Source organism: Aethalodelphis obliquidens, unplaced genomic scaffold (assembly GCF_003676395.1).
Source record: "Aethalodelphis obliquidens isolate GAN/ISIS:26980383/991018 unplaced genomic scaffold, ASM367639v1 scaffold4, whole genome shotgun sequence".
Taxonomy (NCBI): Eukaryota; Metazoa; Chordata; class Mammalia; order Artiodactyla; family Delphinidae; genus Aethalodelphis; species Aethalodelphis obliquidens.
Window position 1 is genome coordinate 28,751,987 of NW_020837948.1, and position 22,541 is coordinate 28,774,527.

The window sequence follows — 22,541 nt, forward strand, 5'->3', positions numbered from 1 at the left end:
TAGGTTCTTCCGTTTCATCACTTTAAATATGTCCTGCCACTCCCTTCTGGCTTGCAGAGTTTCTGCTGAAAGATCAGCTGTTAACCTTATGGGGACTCCCTTATGTGTTATTTGTTGTTTTTCCCTTGCTGCTTTTAATATTTTTTCTTTGTATTTAATTTCTGATAGTTTGATTAATATGTGTCTTGGTGTGTTTCTCCTTGGATTTATCCTGTATGGGACTCTCTGTGCTTCCTGGACTTGATTAACTATTTCCTTTCCCATATTAGGGAAGTTTTCAACTATAATCTCTTCAAATATTTTCTCAATCCCTTTCTTTTCCTATTCTTTTTCTGGGACCCCTATAAATTCGAATGTTGGTGGGTTTAATGTTGTCCCAGAGGTCTCTGAGACTGTCCTCAATTCTTTTCATTCTTTTTTCTTTATTCTGCTATGCAGTAGTTATTTCCACTATTTTATCTCCCAAAAATTCTAGAGAATTTTTAATTTCATTTATTGTGTTGTTCATCATTGTTTGCTCTTTAGTTCTTATAGGTCCTTGTTGAACGTTTCTTGTATTTTCTCCATTCTATTTCCAAGATTTTGGATCATCTTTACTATCATTACTCTGAATTCTTTTTCAGGCAGACTGTCTATTCCTTCTTCATATTTTTGGGCTGGTGGGTTTTTACCTTGCTCCTTCATCAGCTGTGTGTTTCTCTGTCTTCTCATTTTGCTTAACTTACTGTGTTTGGGATCTCCTTTTTGCAGGCTGTAGGTTCGTACTTCCTGTTGTTTTTGCTGTTGGCCCCCAGCAGCTAAGTTTGGTTCAGTGGGTTGTGTAGGCTTCCTGGTGGAGGGGACTAGTGCCTGTGTTCTGGTGGATGAGGCTGGATCTTGTCTTTCTGGTGGGCAGGTCCGCATCCAGTGGTGTATTTTTGGGGTGTCTGTGACCTTACTATGATTTTAGGCAGCCTCTCTGCTAATGGATGGGGTTGTGCTCCTGTCTTGCTAGTTGTTTGGCATAGGGTGTCCAGCACTGTAGCTTGCTGGTCGTTGAGTGGAGCTGGGTCTTAGCGTTGAGATGGAGATCTCTGGGAGAGCTTTCGCCATCTGATATTACGTGGAGCTGGGAGGTCTCTGGTGGACCAATGTCCTGAACTTGGCTCTCCCACCTCAGAGGCACAGGCCTGACACCTGGCCAGAGCACAAAGATCCTGTCAGCCACACGGCTCAGAAGAAAAGAGAGAAAAAAAGAAAGGAAGAAAGAATAAAATAAAATATAGTTATTAAAATAGCAAATATTAAAAATAAAAAAATTAAAAAGTGATTCAAAAAAGAAGAAAAACAAAAAACTGACAGAACCCTACGACAAATGGTAGAAGCAAAGCTATACAGACAACATCACACACAGAAGCATACACATACACACTCACAAAAAGAGAAAAAGGAAAAAAATATATATATATTGTTGCTCCCAAAGTCCACCACCTCAATTTTAGGCTGATTTCTTGTCCATTCAGGTATTCCACAGATGCAGGGTTCATCAAGTTGATTGTGGAGATTTATTCTGCTGCTCCTGAGCCTGCTGGGAGAGATTTCCCTTTCTCTTCTTTGTTTGCACAGCTCCTGGGGTTCAGCTTTGGATTTGGCCCCGCCTCTGTGTGTAGGTCGCCTAAGGGCATCTGTTCTTCGCTCAGTCAGGATGGGGTTAAAGCAGCAGCTGATTCAGGGGTTCTGGCTCAGTAAGGCCGGGAGGAGGGAGGGGTATGGAGTGCGGGGCAAGCCTGTGGCGGCAGAGGCCAGCGTGACGTTGCACCAGCCTGAGGCGCGCCGTATGTTCTCCCAGGGAAGTTGTCCCTGAATCACGGGACCCTGGCAGTGGCGGGCTGCACAACCTCCCAACAGTGGAGGTGTGGATAGTGACCTGTGCTTGCACACAGGCTTCTTGGTGGCTGCAGCAGCAGCCTTAGCATTTCATGCCCATCTCTGGGGTCCACACTGATAGCCACGGCTTGAGCCAGTCTCTGGAGCTCGTTTATGCTGTGCTCTGAATCCCCTCTCCTGGAGCATCCAGAAACAATGGTCTCTTGCCTCTTCGGCAGCTCCGGACTTTTTCCCGGACTCCCTCCCAGCTAGTTGTGGTGAACTAGCCCCCTTCAGGCTGTGTTCACGCAGCCAAACCCAGTCCTCTCCCTGGGATCCGAGCTTCAGCTCCCAGCAACCCCTGGCCCCGGCGGGTGAGCAGACAAGCCTCTTGGGCTGGTGAGTGCTGGTCAGCACCGATCCTCTGTGCAGGAATCTCTCCCCTTTCCCCTCCACACCCCTGTTGCTGGCTCTCCTCCGTGGCTCCGAAGCTTCCCCCCTCCACCCCCCACAGTCTCTGCCAATGAAGGGGCTTCCTAGTGTGTGGAAACTTTTTCTCCTTCACAGCTCCCTCCCAATTGGTGCAGGTCCCATCCATATTCTTTTGTCTTTGTTTCTTCTTTTTTCTTTTGCCCTACCCAGGTACCTAGGGTCTTTCTTGCCTTTTGGGACGTCTGAGGTCTTCTGCTAGCGTTCAGTAGGTATTCTGTAGGAGTTGTTCCACATGTAGATGTATTTCTGATGTATTCCTGGGGAGGAAGGTGATCTCCGCGTCTTACCCTTTCGCCATCTTGAAGGTCTCCCCCCCAACTCCCGATTGCCTTTTTACGCACCTTCTCGGATCTCTAACAAGAGACACTATCTCTAGCAAGATATATTTTCTTAAAAGTCATTCATTTTTGGTCTCACACTTCTGCTTCCTCCACTACCTTCTGATTTCCCCTCACTTTGCTCTTTTTTTCCCCTGCTTTAGTTCCCTTACTCATCTTCTCTTTATTAGTAATCATTCTTTTTTCTTTATCTTTTTTATCCATTTACTTTTTCCAATTGTGCTTGTGACTTTGATTCATTCTCCCTCATCCCATCATATCACTGCAATTTTTTCTACAGCTTTATTTTTTCTGTATCAAATATCCTTACCTTAATTTCATGCAATATTACATATAAAATGTGCCACAGTATCAACAATAACATTTTAGTCCATTAACTATTCAGTGCCAATGTTATACTACACATCTCAACTAAAACTATTACCAGATCATTCTAATGAGTCAGTATGAAATCATAGCTCAGTAAATTTAAACACTTATCATCAAGTTGGGATTTCGTATATAGAATATAGCATCATTCTGACATGATGTGGGTTATTTGTTTTAAGCATTTGAGCAAACACATAAAAGTACAGATTTACTCTCTATATAATGAAATTAAAGAAAATAAATCCTGATAAGCTCTTCTTGAAAAATTATGTATGATAATACTAGTGATTCAAAACTTGCAACTCTGAGAATAATATTTAGTTTTCCTAAACATGGCTAACTATATTGGAGAATTCAGTGTATTTATGTCAGGGATATGATGTAAGAAATTTAATTTTTATTTTCTGTTGTTTCTCATTTTTCTACATCTGAGTGTCTGGGCTAAATAAATAAATACTAAGACCTTCAGAATAAAGGAAGACAACCAAGGTTTAAAATACATAATATTTAAGCTGAACTTAACAACACGCCTTGTCAGAAGAAGTACAAGGTTGTTCTGCTAGACACAAAGGAAAACACTAAAAAAAATAAGCAATTTATTATGTTATGAATGAAAATAACTACATTGCCCTATGCCAATGGTGGAAGCCAAGTGTTACAATACCAACATGATAACTGACATACAACTTAAACACAGCTAAATGATAGTTTGCTAATTTTCTAAATAGAAGCAAATAAACAAATCTTATTTACTATATTATTATATATAATGGATGCACACCTTTATTTTTCAGTATTTTTATTTTCTAAATTCAAATGCAAAGTAATTCAAAAATTAAAATAAACTATATGTCAACAGAATCCAGAAAAATATTAATTTTAAAGAGACAAAAGAATAGTAATTCTTCTGACATCTAAAGAACAATTATCTGGAGCAAAATGTGCTTTATTCTGGTTTTAAAGAACATTTTTCAAAGAGTGCTACTATTATAAGGGTGTTTTGTACTCCACAGATCAGTGAACAGCTAGTACTCACAAGGGGCTGTAAGATGGAACAAACTGTTTGCTCAGCCACTTATAACAAAAATTCTGCAGTAAAGCAATGGCTCTGGAGAAAGGGCAGTATTCTTGACATGACTAGAACAGATCTCATCAAATATATTGTGGTTTGAAAGATTTTCAATGGAAATGGACCCTCTTGATTGCCAGTAGGCTTTCAGATTATACTATGAATCCTGTCTAACACCTCTGTCCTTGACTTCAGAAGCAGTCTAGGAGAAATAGTCCTCAATGCAAATTTATAACCTCCTGAAGCATGGAAAGATGCTGGCTGTGGAGCAGACCTCAATACGTGGAGGTACTATGGATAGGTTATTTAACTCTTTTAGTACAGTGGAAAAAAAAGAAAACATGCTTGGAGCTGACATCAGATACTGTATTCGGTTAAAGACAGATTCATCTAAAGCTAATTATCTAACATTCTTCCTTCTAGCGACACTGTTGATCAAAGTGTTCCATTAGACTGTCTTCACAGATAGCTCTACATTTTAGTCACACTGTAAAAAAATGGTAAAATAAGTAGCTATGATAAGTTCAATGGGAATATTATCATGATTAATTCATTTCCCTATGTATAATGCAATTAATTGTTTTATTTTATCTAAAATTATGCTCTCTAGTTCCAATTTTTGTATGTTTATTTGAGTAAAGAAACAGTGATTTCATAGTTGCTGCTTTTTTAAGATTTTAAATTAAACATGCTTACACACAGAAAAAAAATGAATTTGGATGTCTACCTCACACCATACACAGCTATTAACTTGTAATGGATCAAAGACCTACATGTAAAAGCTAAAACTATAAAACTCTAGAAGGAAACACAGGTGAAAACTGGCATGACCTGCATTAGTCAATGGTTTTTTAGATACAACACCAAAAGCATGTGAAATGAAAGAAAATTAGATAAATTGGACTTTGGTAAAATTTAAAACTTTTGTGTGTCAAAGAACATTACCAAGAAAGTGAAAAGACAATTCACAAAATGAGAAAAATTTTTTTCAAATTATATATCTGAAAAGGGGCTTGTATCCTGAATATATAAAGAACTCATAACTCAACAATGAAAAATACCACCAATTAAAACGTGTGCAAAGGATATGAACAGTAATATCTCTGAAGAACATATGCAAGTGACCAATAATCACATTAAAAGATGCTCAACATCATTAGTCATCAGGAAAATGCAAATAAAACTACAATGAGATACCACTTCATATTTACTAGGATGCCTATAATTTTTAAAAAATGTAAAAATAACAAGCGTTGAGACTGTAGAGAAATTGGAAAACTCATGCATTATATACATTGCTGGTGGGAATGCAAAATGTTGCAACCACTGTGGAAAACAGTTTGGCAGTTCCTCAAAAACTTAAACATAGAATTACCACACAACCCAGCAATTCCTCGGTATATAACTGAAAGAACTGAAAACATACATTCACTTAAAAACTTGCATGTGAATGTTCATTGCAGCATTATTCATAATAGCCAAAGGTGGAACAACCCAAATGTCCATCAGCTGATGAATGGATAAACAATATATGATAAATCCATACAAGGGATTATTCAGTCATAAAAAGGAATGAAGTATTGATACATGCTACAACATGGATGAACCTTGAAAACATTCCATTAAGTTGAAAGAAACTAGACAAAAAAGGTCACATATTGTGTGACTCTTTTTATGTGAAATGTCCAGAATAGGCAAATCCATAGGGATGAAAAATAGATGAGTGATTACCAGAAAATTGAAAGGGGGGGGAATTAAGACTAATTGCTAACAGAAATGCAGTTGCTTATTGCGGAGATTGAAAGGTTCAGGAATTCTATAGTGGTGATGGTTGCACAACATAATGAATATACTAAAACCACTGTGTGTACACTTGGAAATGCTGATTTTTGTGTTGCGTGAAGTATATCACAATAAAATAATTTAAATAGGCGTAAGTCTGCCATTTTGCAGGGTTTTTAAAAAATGTTTTTTATGAAGAAAAAAATCATTTATAGAAATTAAAAATTTTCCTTCCTCTATGTTACCTTTACCAAACTAGAATACTCCAAAAAATACTAAATTATGTCAGAAAAAAATTTTAAATTACAATTAAGGAGCCTCTAAATTTTATCCATCTTAGATTATCATACTTAATACCTGAAACCTTCACATTTGCAGTGACTTAAAACCTCAGTTAACCTCTGTAGTCGAGGGGAAAATCTTCTTCAAATAAATAGGATATCTAACACCTCACAGAAATAGTTCTGTACCTTTATTCATAGTGTACCACACATCATAAACTACAGACTATCTCAATCTTTTTAGTTCATGAAATTTCTGAATAAATCAGGCAATATCAAAGGGCACTTAACTGATGGAGATAATGATTGCCTTAATCATGAAGATAAAAATGTGATCAACTGGGGGAGGAAGTGACCGTTCCCTAGAATTCTCAATTAACAGGGGGAACATATTCTTAAATGAAATGGGCATTTCATAGCTTCAAGGATGTTCATAAATTTATTAAAAATGTATATCTGAATGAGGCACATGTTTTGTGGGAAAGGCACTTCATTTCAGGTAAAAGCAGTTTGTAAATATCAAATTTTAACCTATATCAATCACTGTTAATTTAGTAATTTTACTGAAGAATAAAGTAATTTTATTCTTCAGTAAAATTACTTAAGAATTTTATTAAGTAAAATTACTTACAATAATTTTACTTTTAAGTGGAGAAAACAATATGCAAATACTTTCAGATATTCAAAAAGTTATGGTTTATACCAATTAATTATGAAGAAAGTGGAGAAAACAATATGCAAATACTTTCAGATATTCAAAAAGTTATGGTTTACACCAATTAATTATGAAGACTGTACATACTATACCTGACACACTTTTAGGAGTGCCAACCCTATACAACTTCATCTTAATGAACAAATAGGATTTTTTAAATTTTAGATGTAAATTAGTGTGTCTTGAAAGAAAAAACCTCTCTCGTCCTCAGATCAATGCTGATTTATCAAAACTGCCTCTGTCTAGAGCCAAAAGCTGAACTTCCATAACAATGAACTTCAAAGTAATGTAGGGAAAAAAACAAACATGGGAAATGGTACCCCATTCCCATAGAATTCTTATTTTTCTGTCATTAGCTAAACTTTTTAAGCTCTAAATTCCACTCTCCTACATTTCCATCTAAAAATAAAACTAAAGGAAACCTTGAGTTTATAATGAGCCTTGGCTCTCAAGTATTTCAGACATTTTACTCAAGTCAAGCTTGATCTCTAACAGCACACAGGAAGAAAAAATGGTGGGGGACACCTTTCACAAATCAGCTATTAGGTGCTGGCACAAAGACCTCTGACCTAAGTGAAATAAAGGTGAGTTAATTACAACTTAATTATGTCCTGTGTTTCACTGACTCATTTTAATGTTAAATAATTTTATAAACGGTTCACTGAGGTATTTGAACATTTCTTCTCAAGAACTACATTTGTTTTTCTTTTTTAAAAAACTGTTTTTAAATATTTCCTTTTTTAGACCTGTTTTTCTTTTTTCTTCTAATAAAAGTTATCAAAAGACTCTCTTAATAGAGTCTCTGAAACTTCTTATAAACTCTTAATCAAGTCTCCTATACTTTATTTTGACTGTCAAATCATAACAAAACAAGTCCTATGAACTAGTATTTATCTGTAAAGTTGTAAATTTAAGAAAACAAAAGTAGGAGATAAGATTTGAAAGAGACTTACTCTATCATGTAGCTCTTGCTCATAATTATTTTTATTTTCACTTGCTATTTAATGCCATATGAGATGGTCTGCATTAGTTCTACTCCCATAGAACACTTCAGCATATTGGAAGTGACAATGGCAGCATCAAAGGTTAAAATTTATCTCTTTTACACAAAAATATAATTTCCTGCTTTTTTGTTAATTAAAATACTTGACACTTTGCCACAATTGTACATAAAAGATTGTTGCCTGAGTGGAATAAATATGGGAACATGTGTTTTATATTAAAAAGGAATTAGAGCAAATAAATCCAAAATGTGAATGGACATTTAACTAATCTAAGCTTAGGAAACACTTTTTTTTTCTAAATAAGAGGAGGCCACATTGTCTTAGCTGAACTTTTAAAGAATAAGAAATGATATTAAGATATTATTCTGTAGAAACTTCACAAGATGGGGGGAAAAGCATGTAATTAATTTGTATTGAATATTGTTTTAACCATCATTCAATAAAATACTATTATAAAGCTCTACTGTGAATGAGGCATGGCTAGAATAAAAAGTTTGATAATTTAGTTTTATAGGTCATGAAGTAAGAAAAATACTTTATAATTTTATATATAAATGAGATAAGAATATTTTTTATCTTGCTTGCCTATAGCTGCTATTACTAGGGATAATTAATATTCTATGCATTACTGCGATGTGCCTAGCCCAAATTTCAAACGGACTTCAATTATCTAATTAAAATGTTCTTAAAGATATGAACACACATATAAACTGATACATTTTAAAAACACATATACAATAATCCCTATTATAAAAACATGTTTTACTGTAAAAGAAACTTTATATTTTTCTTCTAATAAAGCCCCAAAGTACATAAAATACTCCCTGTAACTACTTATATGTAGTACAGAAAATCTACAATACAAGTTTCTTTCCTGCCTACATCACTGTTACTAGGGGTTTTAATATACACATATATACACAGACTCATATGCCCACAAAAAGTTAAATTGTGTACTTACCTTTCCATTCATAAATACAAGTTTACATATTATATTCATTGGTATATCAGAAAGAAGGTAGACAATGACTATTTTCAGTAGCATAGAGAGTTCATCCTACTTACTGTTGAAGAGCCCAGTGCAGACTTTGGAGACCTAATGATTCCAGCAATTGAATGACGAATAGACTCAAATTTGGACAGCCTCTCCTTCCTTTCCTGGAGAGATTAAGAAAGAAGCCTTCAGCAGTAGTAAACTATCTAGTATATACACAGTTATGCTGGGTATTTTGGTATTTATCCACAGCTTATGTCCATCCACTCTGTCTTCCAAGTAAATAAAATGTAAGCTTCCTAACATTAAGAATGAAAAATAACCAAACGCATATGAACTCTATAGCATTTTATTTTCCTGGTGCCTCAATAAATGTCATGATTTGGGGAAAAATAAGAAAGAAATAGAAATTCATGAGATGAGAGAAAACAAGAAATGCTAAGGAAACACAGAGAAAACCAAATATTAGCGCTCAGAGGAAAAAAAAAAAAGACACAGCTAGAAGGAACCAGTCTAACAGAAAATTTCAGATAGTACTGTAGTTGTGACATATTATTCATAAATTTAATTGCAAAGCAACTGCTGTATATGCCTTACTCCCCACTCTTCCATTCTCCACATCTTGGCTATACCTTTTTAACAGTTTTCGCCTTCCCAAATGTTTTTATTTCAGAAGATTTCTCAAGCACTAGAAATAGATTTAAAAAAAAATCCCAAACACCCCAGCTCTTCCAAATGACAGTCTATTTAGATGCCACGGTAATTAAAAATGAACAACTTTAACCAAAAAGCACACAACAGTTCTCAAAGCAAGGCTCTTAAAGGAGGCACTAAGGTAGAAACAATAAGGTTATTGATGTCAGAAGGGAAAAAGGGTATAAGTCTGGGCAAATCACTTAACTATTGTGGCTCTTAAGTTTCCATATCAGTAAACAGGAGGACACTGGACTATATAAAAATCTTCATCTCAAAAAATTTGTGACCATTGTTCAACTCCCCAATCATTTGCATTGCATTGATTATTGATGAAACTTTCATAGAAGAGCTCCACTGCATCAGGCTGGCAACCAGAGTTACTCCCCTTAGGACAATTAGTTATATCCTGCCTGAGGGTACCCTCAGAACTTGTTCCCCAATGGAAGGATGAACTACGGAGAGTGAAAGGTAACAATGGAACACTTTTTTGTTAATAATAGCTTGTTGAAGCAATAACCATATATTATTTCTTACAGACTTCCATAAATAAACTCAATCTAATAACATTATTAGAAGGAACAATGAAAGTGATTATTTGGCCCTGTAGGAACAGTCAGATACTTATTTAAGTCAGTAGGCAATAAGATTCAAGAAAAAGATAACATTCTTGCTCAAACTCCAGGCTGAGGGCCAAATATCTCTGGGACTACTTATGCAAAGCAGCCATGAAATTTGGAGGGATTTTGCAAGAAATAACTACAGGGAAATTATAACGCTAGAGAAGATTGTCTCCTGAAAAAAATTCTCAACTGTTGATAACTCTATAATATAAATGAAATACTTCAAATATCAATATGTCCTTCATAAAAGGAATGCATTTATAAATAAACAAATAACTTAGTCTTTTGCAGATATTGATTTGCTGGAGAGAATGAAGGATACACAGTTTCTATTCCCATCCCATCACGGTATACAATTTAAGTATAAAACAGTTTCTAATTGATTTATTTTAGCAATTGGGTTCTGACTGAAGAGAAACCATTTTAGAAGTATTCACTGTCTAGTAACCTAGTTTGTCATGCTGTCTTTTTTTCTTTGATGCTTGCATATTAAGAACATTTATTAAAAGAAAGCCCCCTTGCTAAGTCAAGCATTTTCATATTTTGAAATAATGAAATTGGAAACTAAATGTGCAAAAGGAACATTTGAATGATTAAGATTTTGTCTTAAAATAATGATGCTAAGGAAATTTATAGTAAAACAGAATGGAGTTCAACGAAACCTAGGTTGTAAAGCTTTCTGTCATTCTTCCTGCTTTCTTGACTCTGTATCTTCTTAAATGATTTCTCCAGGGACATAAATCCCAAGCCTCAGGCTATAATCAGCTCCCTCCCTGTTCAGTATAGAAATATAATTCATGTTCCATGGAGATTTTCTCAAATGTATGAGCAAAAACGTATTATAATTCTTTTAATAAAGTATCCAGTAGTGCAAGATGTACACCAAACAGTTTCCTTTTGAGCACCTCACTGACTCAACAATTTAAGTACTAATAGATTTTGCTCAGTAAGCAACTGTGCATTTCAATTTTTTAAAACTTACAGTACTATGAGTTAAATTATCAAGACATCTTAACTGAAATTCTGCTTTTAAAACAATTAAGGGATATAATAATAGGGCAGTACATTTATCTTCTTTGCTTAAACTAATAAATTATTAAACAAAGAATACATTACGATGAGAATGAAAGTATTTCATTAGAGGTCCCTATGTCTAGTAATCAAGGCACTTTACCAATTTCAGCCACACCCTCACGAAGCTCATTATTCTATTTAACAAATTATTCATTATTCATCATTATTATTCATTATTCCCAAGCTCATTATTCTATTTAATAAATTATTTTGAACAGATCAAAATAATCCCTTTGCCATTACCTGTGTAAGCTGAACATATCTTTCTCACAGCAGCTTCCTTATCTCTCCTCCCTCTTCCCTCTCTGCCTCCCATTTTCCCTTCTTTTCTCCTCCCTCTCTCCTTTACCATAATGAATGCTTATAATATTAGCTATTATTATTATTTGGGTTTTACTAATATTGACAAGGACATTTGGGCTGCTTCCATCTTTTGGCTATTGTGAATAGTGCTGCTATGAACATTCGTACACATGTACTTGGGTATCTGTTTTCAACTCTTTCAGGGATTTATCTAGGAGTGGAATTGCTTGGTCATATGGTAATTCTACGTTTACCTTTTTGAGGAACAGCCAAACTTCTTTCACAGTGGCTGCACCACTTTACGTTCCCACCAGCAACGGATGTGCCTTCTAACTTCTCCACATCCTCACCAACACTTATTATTTCTGTTTTTCTGATTATCATCATCCCAGTGGTTGTAAAGTGCTGCTTGCCTTTATTTTTTTAAGGATATTTTCACAGGATATAGAATTAAAAGTCGATGGCTTTTTTTTTTCTTCTAGCACTTTGTCTTCTGGTCTCCATTGTTTCTGGTATGAAGTCAGCTAGAATTCATGTCATTACTCCCCTATACATAATGTTTCTTTTTTCTCTCACTGCTTTTATAATCAACTAGGAAATAAGTACATGTAATTTTTTTTCTTTTAATTATCCTGCTTGGGATCTGTTAAATTTCCTGGACCTGTGGGTTGAAAATGTTGGAAAACACTTAACCATTGTCTCTTCAAATATGTTTCTACTCCCACCTCCCTCTATCCTTTCTTCCCTAGATTCTAATTACATGTATGTTAGCCCTTTTGATATTACCCCATGATCTCAAACAGTCTATTACCTATTTTTCTCTTTTTGCTTCTTTGTGAATACTTTCTGTCAACCTGTCTTCAAAGCTCACTACAATTTTCCTCGCTGTGTCCAGTCTACTGACAAGTCCATCTAATGAATTGCTCAGCACTGATACTATATTTTTCGTTCTAGAATTTCTATTTTTTATAGCATCCACATTGCTGCTGAACTTCTCCATCTTTTCATATACATTGTCTATCTTTTCTATTAGATCCCTTAGTATTTTTGTAAAAGCTACTTTAAAGACATTGATAATTCCAATACCTGGGCCATCTCTGAGTCTGCTTATTTTTTTAGCTGTGGGTCACATTTCTTACTTTTTAGTGGACCATATAATCTTTGATTGTGTGCCAGATGGTTTGTATAAAAAAACAGTAGAATCCGAATTCAATAATATTTACCTCAAGAAAGAGGCACACATACTCCTTTTTTCTGTCAGGCTGCTAGAATTGGGGCTGTAGTTAATAAGTTGGGCCTTGCCTCTGCTGCTGCTCTGGTTTGAATTAGTTCACCACCAGCTTCAAATATTTGGGGCTAGATCAAGAGTTTTTCTTCAGCTACGAGTGGAATCTGAGCCCTGGCAAGATTCCAGCACCCTCTTTTTTGGGAGGGGTGTGGGATAGGTGGGCACTAGGGAGTTCTCTTTACTCTCCAGGCTCACCCACTACTTTATATATCTAAGATAACTTTCTACCCTAAGATAACTTTCTACCCTCCTTCCTAGCCTTTGGAAAGCCATTGCCCTGTACTCTGTGAAGACCCAGAATTCCCTGAAGAGAATCAACTTGGGAGGGATTTCGTATTTTCTTCTGTTGGTGAAAATCCAGAGTGCTCAGTCCTCCTGTCCAAAAGCCTCAAACACCACCCACCCCCAACAACAGTGTACCACCTTTTTGGTGCAGGGAGAACTTCATTTGGAGTATCTTTCTCAAGTCTCCTTCTCTGATTCTCTGCTCCACTTGGTGAAGACCCTTGAGTAAATGCTGGTGAGTGGATGCTGCCTCACTCTGTGGGGAGGGCTCCTCCAGATTCTAATCTGTCACACCAGCCTACACACTGTTCTTTCAAGCTTGTTAAAAGCTTGTTGAGTTGACTTCTTATTCCCTTCGATGGAAGTTTCCTCTTATCACACAGTTCCACCAAGGATGGAAGTAGTCACAGGTTTTTTGTTTGTTTGTTTTTTGGTTTTGTTTTTGTTATGAAAGGCTTGCCACTTTCTGGACTTTGGTTCATTTAGGTTTCTTTCTGTCCTCAGATCCCTGATGAGTATTTTTTTTAACCATTATTTTGTACTTTATCCTCCTTATTTTGGTTATGAGGTAAGAATGAACATCTCTTATGACTTTCTATATTCAAACAGGATGCAGCACTCATATGTATTTTATTAAGACAAGTAACCTACCCGTTATAATTTTATTTACCTTTATTCACAAACCAAGAAAATAAAAGACACAATTTAAGGGTCTTCAGTATGACAAAGAAGCCATTAATTTATCAAAAGTTACAGACTTGAATTTAACTACCATTTTCTAAAGCAGTCAATTATCACAACAGGCCTTTAAAGACTATGTTCCTCAGAAGATTATTTAAAGGGTTAAACTCTAGACATCACAAAAATTTTTCTTGTTATTCTGTTTTGGTTTTCTTGTTTTTTGGTTTTTTGTTTGTTTTCTTTTGTTGATTGCTCTTGGGGGGTAGGGGAGATGAAGTTTATTGGTTTTATATTTTCTGCAGAGGACCTCACAAGGACACCATAAAGACTACTATGTACATATTTCATTTCTGTAAAGATTTTAAGTTTCCAACTTTATCTAAGAAGTTTCATGAATGGTTTTACTGTTTGATATTTTCATACTGCACATGTATCAATAATCCTCTTATCTGTTCAGAGCTCCTTTTGTTACTGGAACTAATAACTGAGAACATTTCAAGTTTCAAGGCCTCAGTCAAGACTTTATTAGAATGGAATCAGCAACTGCAGGACCCAAAAGAAAATCATGACTTAAGTAACAAAAAAGAATAAATTTTAAAGAAAGGAATGTGGCGCTTATAATGTTGCGTTTCCATTATCAGCAAATAAAATCCAACTGGGAAACCTGTTTTAGAAAGAAGTCAGTTATGTTCTAAGCATTTGTCTCACCCTCAACCCCTTTCTAAGAGAAACTTCCACACTATGGGATTGCTGGTACCACCTGCCTGAGAATGAAGTTAATAGATAAAAGTTGAGAAATGAAGACAGACAAATTCTTGATGACATGGTTTGAATTTCCGGATATATCCAGTTATGTGAGTGGGTAAACTCTCTTTTTTGCTTTAACTAATCTGCCTTATTTGACTGCTACATAGAATGAATACAGCAGGCCTTCCTAGAATATCCATGAGTAACTGAAGATTTCTAATAAACGATTACAAATATCACAATGGTCACTAACAAAATAATGCACTAACATTTTTAATGTTTTGGACACATATTTATTTTCAACAGGAGAATAAATATTTTAATATTGAAATACATTAACATAAATGTAAAAATTATTTGCAAAATAAACACTTACTATGCTGTGATGATTACTCTTACTTATTCCCATTACTTAACAGTTTCAGCACATGACACACAAAATAACTGCTCAACATGTTGGTGAAAACCCTAGTTTAGATGGTTATTAATAGATGTTATATTACAAAAGGTTCAGTAATTCCACAGATTTTGGAAATGCCCAGTTAAACAAATTTAAACAGATTTCTTAAATGCAACATGTCTCAGAGCCTCAATAATGCATTAGTACATGCACTCTTTTTTTGGAAGAAATATTATTCTGCAAAATTCACTTCAAGAAATGCTGTCATGAGGCTTTCATTATGAGGCAGTAGGAGGGAAAACATTCTCCTCCACTTTACATCAGTCATGGCTTTTTCTTGGACATTATCTTCACATGTAACAGCTCCAAATTAACTAATTCCAGCTCCCCTCTTTCTGGCCACAAGCACCTACCCCATTGGTTTGCTTTCACCAGTTCCACTGTAACCATTTTCCAACATCACTGAAACCCTAAGGCTCTGAGTCTCCTAATCTCTCCCAATCAATCACCTGCTCATTTCTTCTCTTCTTTTTCTAACTGAGATGCCATGACACATCATTTCACTGACACTTTTGCCAATATTCTAAATTCCCTTGCTCTCCTGTCTCTTTGTTGTCCCCAGGCAGCAAACCCTAATGGTGGATCGATTCAACTTTCTGCATTCAGCAACTCACCACTGCTGGGGAGAATCACATGATTATTACTTCAAAAGAGCCCTAAATATCTGACATACTATGAAAATTCTCTGGCCAACTCACTTCTTAACTCTCCCACTGCCGTTGTCAACCATTTCAAACCTTTCTTACTTTTCTCGTGTCTAAAACCACCTTGTTCTACCCTCTACAGCTTCTTTAGAAGGAAGCTACAAGCCAGCAACTCCTTCAACTTCCCTTTTCAAATCTACAAATCCATTCCTTCTCTTCCCATGGAAACACGAAGCTGTCTCTCTCCCACCAAGGGTGACCACTCTACTTGTACCTCATCCCTTCCTGTCCTCCCAAGGACTTTACACCTTAAAAAAAACCTAATAGATTTCTCTTTGATGTACTGTCCCATCAGCTTTTATATTTAAGTTGCTCTCATAGGAAAACAAGTAAGAGAAAGGAGGTGGGAGAGAGAAATGAAGAGAAGAAAGGATGAACCTTTCCCTTTACCACACATCCTGCTCCAGCTACTGCTTGCTCTTTACAAAAAAAAAAAAAAAAAATCCCTAAAAGAGTTATCTATGTAAGCTAGAAATCTCAGGACCAAGTCTCTATTCCTATACAATAGGCACTAATCTGTTTAAATTAATAAAGCATCCATTGCATATACTGGTATTTTCATAAATTCATTCACTATTTCATCATTAGGCAATAAGCAGAGCAGAATCAATAAGTGATGAAGAGCATACTGGCCTAGAACAGTCAATATGTAACTCCAAATATCATACTTACTATCAGGAAGAACTCTGATTAGGTGTCATCGTCCAAACTACAATTTTTCAGCTGAAAATTTAGAGTGGGTATTCATCAAGTAACCATATCAATGGTTTCACAAAATTATTAAAGGTACAATAATAGTACAATAATTCTAAATATTTAAAATTGTATTTTTTATTAAGCAAAATTATTACATGGGAGAAAAAGTTTAGAGATAATGAGAATTTGAAAATTCCCTAAATCCCCTTGTTCCTACTGAGTTCTCCAGAGATTTTATAACTAGCGTTGTCTATCTCTGTCCTTATAGAGGAAACCTTAATTTATACCTATTGTAAATGCACATAGAAAATATAACAACAAAGAAAGTATAGCCCAGAAACACTAATCATATTTTCATCCATCAGTTTGAGGTAAAAACTCTGTATAGCTCTCTGAGTACAGAGATGACTGAACCTCAAAATAACGCCTTTCCGGGAAGGTTTCCTGTAGTTATCTCACTCAGAGCAAAATTTCATGAAGATTCTAATAAAGGTACCTGAAAGGTTCTAAATGGTGTTTAAATTTTTATTCCTGATGAATTTTTTACCCCACAACATTCTTTTTGGCTTTGATTATATACTTTCTATTTCAATATATAACTAGAGTTAAGAAGTGATTTGTTCAATTGGAGTGGCAGCCCTAAAAATTGAGAGGCTATATTTTATTAAAATAATGGCCAAAGGGAATGTCAAATGTCTTGACTAAGCTTCCCTAGGTTTGCCTGACCTACACATTTTAGAAAGCACAGCTTTTAAAGGCACCAAGATTGTTCTTCACTGTCTTCATTCCTTAGGCAAGCTAACTCTCCTGTTTCAAGATACACATTGGAAATATTTTCTCCTTGCCAAGCATTAACTTCCTACCTTACAAGTGGCTGCAATGTGTTTTATCTGAGATTCAGAAAAGTTTATACAGAAGAAAATTTTCTTATAAAGGGGAAGGAAAGCTGATACAAATATTTGTAATGTCTGGTAGCAATCAGATGGAGTCATAACTTCTCAGGATGGGTAAGGAAAAGAGGAAGTGGTTTACAGCCAATCTAGGTCTATTTAACACAAATAGCTATGCTCAAAGGTACATAGCAAGCTCAGCAGTTATTTTGTTTTGTTCTGTTTTTACATATCCAAGAGAATTAGAATACTACTATATAGGTGTAGGGCATTTGACTCTAATCATACTTTCATGGCCTTAGACACAGCAAAAATTTTTCCAGAGTCTCAAAAGACTATTTAGCCATATTCAGAGATTCTCAGAAGACAAAATTCTCAGAAGACAAAAAATGAAAGCATTTCACCCCCACCCCCGCTTAAGTCATGATAAGCTCACAATTCACATTTAAAATTCGAAGAGCATAAAGAACTTTATATCTAATGGATATGAAGCTGAAAGAAGACAGGCATTACACTGAAGATTAGAAAAAGTAAGACAAAAATATCAATGATTTCCTTGGCCATAGAAGTCATTGAAATTATACGATTAGTCTGTAATATTTCTAATTCAGAATACCTTTGCATAGCTATACTTTATTCCAAGTAAAAACCTAATCTTTTATCGGTACTACTCAAATTGTAGTATAATATCTATGGAACTGGCTGACAGATACATAATATTTTCAGTTGAAATAATACCAGGAGAAACAGCAATTCAATAAAGGATGAATCTTAATTAAACAATAATCCTCTTTATCAAAGGATAAAGAAAAAAGATTATCTCACCAAAAAAAATTTTTTTTGATCTTAAAAAGGAGTCTGGAATTTTCCTCTCATTAAAAAATAAAACAAACAAACAAACAAACAAAAAAACTACCAGATACAATATGAAAGCATTATCATAAGTACCTTAGCCTACTTTCTTTCTGCTTCATGTGATAAAATAAAGCAGATGAGTTAATGGAGGAAGATTATACAAGAACAGCAGATAATTAGGAAGTACTCTATCAATGGATGAAAGACCACTGACACCCACAATGATCAATCTCAACATTGGGATAGAGGTCCAACTAAAATATACTTTATTTTCCACAGATCATTATCCTAACTTTTCCTTCCCTCTGAAACTTAGCCACCTGAAAGTGCTGATAGAAAAAAAAAAAAAAAATCAACTATATAACCGTCTCTGCTTATTCCTTGTTATCCACTTGCTTCTCGTGTCACTGAAATTTTAATTTGCTCTCCCACATGATCTCAATGTTGCCAAACCCATTGGGTACTTTATTTGACTTTCCACAGAACGTTTCCCTGTTGACGACTCCCCTCTTTTCCCTAGGCTTCAGTAACATCACTGCCTCTTGGTTTTCCTCCTATCTGTCTGGTTGTTCCACTTCATTCTCCCTTACAACATCCTTTTTCTTTGCCTGCCCCTTAAATGTCAGGCACCCAACATTACCATCCTTGGCCCTCCTCTCTTGCCCCCCCGAAAATCAAACACATTTATCTCTATCACTTCAATTATCATCTGCATGCTGATGATGCCCAAAAGCTACATCTCTAGGCCAGACCTCCAACTAGAACTCCTTATCCTTCCCCCAGTTCAATCTGCTTCTATTCTTATGAGCCTTTCTTTCATGGCTAGCGCCAACAACTACAGAATTCCGAAGGCAGAAATCTGGAGGTCAATCTTGGTATTCCTTCTCCCTCATATCCATATCCAATCAGTCACCAAATTCAAAAGTTTGTAAAATATCTCTAAAATCAGCCCCTTTCTTTCAGGGCTCCCTGATGTGACTTCAGTTCAGGCACCAGCATTACTGCCCTCAATTGTTATTTGCTCCTGTTCTCTATAAAGCCCCCAGAGTGGCCTTTGTAAAAAGGTAAATCAGACCATTTCACTCTGCTGTTTACTATCTTGAATGGCTCCCCCACTAAGTTCACAATAAAATCCCAATTCACACAAAAAGTTTTTTCTATAATATAGCTCCTACATACTTATTCAATCCCATCTCTCTCTACTTAACTTTTCATACCTATAATATGGTCATATATAAATACTGAAGATTTAGAATGCACCATATTTTCTTTTACTTAAGTGATACATGATGCTTCTTCCTTTTCCTGAAATACTATTCCAATATTTTTCTTTTTTTTTGCCCTGTCCACCTCTTATTCCTTCTTCAGGCCCAAAGCAGACTTTTACCCCAAGATCTGGCACTCTAAATCAAGAGTATTCTTTTTATGTCCTCTGACAATACCCAAGCTTTACTCTCATCACATTCTTGTTATAATTATCTGTTAACTTCACTGTTATCTGTTAACTTCAAGGAACTGTGAGCTCCTTGCGGACAAGGACTTTATCTCATTCAGTTTTGTATACAAAGCTGAGACAGTGCATGTGGCATACTGTACTCTCCAAAATGGCCTCAACAATATCTCCATCACACATGCCCTTCTTACCATAAAGACTCTGACTCTTCTTTCACTGAGAAGTGGGGCATATGTTCTCTCCACTTGATTTTGGGTGAGTATGTGACGATGGTGAAAGGGACATTACATGACTTCTGAGGCTAGATCATACAATCAGCTTCCTTCTGGTTTTCTTAGAACATATACTCTTGAACCTAGGCACCTCAAGCTGTAACAAACATCAAGCAACCCAGAGACAGATCTACAAGAAGATAAACAAGAGCTCAGTTGAACTTGCAGCCAGCAGCACCCAAACTGCAAGTCATGTGGGTGAACCACTTAGGAAGTGGATCCTAAGGCCTCTAGTCCAACTGTTACAGTTTACGATACGTGGAACAGAGATAAGCCTTCCCCACTGAACTCTTCCCAAACAGAGATTCATGAGCAAATGAATAATTGGTTGTTTTAAGCCTTTAAGTTTTGCAATGATCTGTTACATAGCAATAGATCATCAGAATAATGCCTGTCATAAAGTACACACACAGTGGAGTAGAGATATGCAAAACATGTACTAACACATATACATAAAGTTTGGTGAATCAATGAATACATTTTCCAAATCAATTTTACTCCATAAGTTAGACTTGGTGGACAGAGGAGAGACTGTTGCCAAATATTTTAATTAGAATAGTTAAAGTATCTTACCTTTTTTATCATTACAAAAACTGATTCAGAAAATCAAACACAAGAAATATATAAATCAAGGTAAATGTCCTCGTAATCACACCCAGTTCAAGAAACTGAACTTTGCCAAATACTGCAGAAGGCCTCCAGGTGACAGACAGGTCCCAGTCACAACCACCTATATCCCTTCCTCCAAGGTTACCACTATCATGCCTTCCACAGTAAATCACTCACTTGCATTATTTTTAGTTTTTAGTGTGCATCCCTAGACACTATACTTTTAGTTTTGAACATTTTTAAAATTTTATTTAATGTATCTTTAAGCATCTTTTAATCAATAAGTTCCCTCTCCATCCCTATATTTTCCTTACAATTCAGCTGTTTAAAGACCCAGCCATTTTGGATGGACCTAGGGTCTGTCATACAGAGTGAAGTAAGTCAGAAAGAGAAAAACAAATATCGTATGCTAACATTTTATACATATATATATATATATATAGAATCTAAAAAAAATTGGTTCTGAAGAACCTAGGGGCAGGACAGGAATAAAGACGCAGACGTAGAGAATGGACTTGAGGACACGGGGAGGGGGAAGGGTAAGCTGAGACCAAGCTGGCATGGACATATATATACTACCAAATGTAAAATAGATAGCTAATGGGAAGCAGCCACATAACACAGGGAGATCAGCTCAGTGCTTTGTGATCACCTAGAGGGGTGGGATAGGGAGGGTGGGAGAGAGATGCAAGAGGGAGGGGATATGAGGATATATGTATACATATAGATGATTCACTGTTATACAGCAGCAACTAACACAACAATGTAAAGCAATTATACTCCAATAAAGATGTTAAAAAAAAAAAAAAGACCCAGCCATTTGACTCAGAGTTTTCCACAGCGTGAATTTGATGATTTCATACTCATGGGGCAGTCCAACATGACCTCTGTCCTCTTTTCTACAAACTGGCAACTAGGATCAGAGACTAGACAACGTCTGGTTCTCTCTTTTTGTGATGTTAGCTGCTACTGATGATCAATGTCTACATCCACTAAATCATGGGGTATTGTAAAATGGGGGTATTTCTTCAAATTCTATCATTTGTTTCCCATTTATTAGTTGGAATATTTCTATAAAAAGATGCTTTCCCTCATCAATTATTTGGTTAATCAGCAATTATCTGGTAATACAGTTCATATAGGAAAGGCAGGATAAATGTTTAACTGTTTTATATGGATACATTTTTTAAATTCAAAGTCTTTGAAACAAGAATTACAAACAAATCAAGATAAGTTTAAATATACTCATTAATGGAATAATAACAATGATGGTGGTGATTAAGGTAAATATAATCAAAGCGAATATATAACAAACTTTTTTAAAGGGCCCTACATATATTAACTCACATAATCCTCACAAACAATTTCATCAGACAAGTACTATTATTTTCTCTTTTTTAAAGATGAGGACACTGAAGCACAGTTAGTAAATGACTGAAACAAGATAGAGCCATGGGTAATGTCTTTATCAGCATTTAAAGGTGGTCCAGAAATAAACATACACATATTCTCAAGTTCACTGATGTATTTCTATGGAGTCTTATAGGGTTATCTCCATTTAGCACCATGATATTTAGCTATGTGACAAAGAGAAATGATTCCATAAAATACTTAGAAAGTGGATAATCAAGGGTTGACGCTACACTAAACCTAGCCCTACTTATCTATAACTCTTTTAAATTCTTTTCCTTGGTCATTTTCAACTTCCCATCTCTCTTTGGATGGGAAGTTTTAATTCAAGTAGATGTTTTAAGTTTTTTTCTTATCCCTAATTTGTCCAAATTCCTAATATGAAATTCAGTATACCAAAGTTCTTTTTCTGACTTAAGAAAATTCGTATTTACTTTTCTGGCTTAAAATAAGTTATTCCACCTTGGGCTTCAATTAAACTTATATTACAGTACCTAATGCATTGATATAAGCTAATAACTATGTTATTATAAAGATAAATTATAATTATTATTTTGCAAAGGTTAACATGAGAAATTGGCTCTAAAATCTTTCATTGCAATAAAGTTT

The 22,541-nt window shown here is 35.5% G+C and overlaps 1 protein-coding gene across 9 annotated transcripts in view; it reads right to left on the reverse strand.

The window, feature by feature from the left end:
• The window catches only part of FER (FER tyrosine kinase), a 457,443-nt gene that overhangs the window by 229,817 nt on the left and 205,085 nt on the right, over positions 1–22,541 (reverse strand). For all 9 annotated transcript variants that reach the window (XM_027100276.1, XM_027100269.1, XM_027100299.1 and 6 more), the window contains one exon: positions 8,961–9,053. In XM_027100276.1, the coding sequence (XP_026956077.1) occupies positions 8,961–9,053 (93 nt within the window). The remainder of the gene's footprint in view (positions 1–8,960; positions 9,054–22,541) is intronic.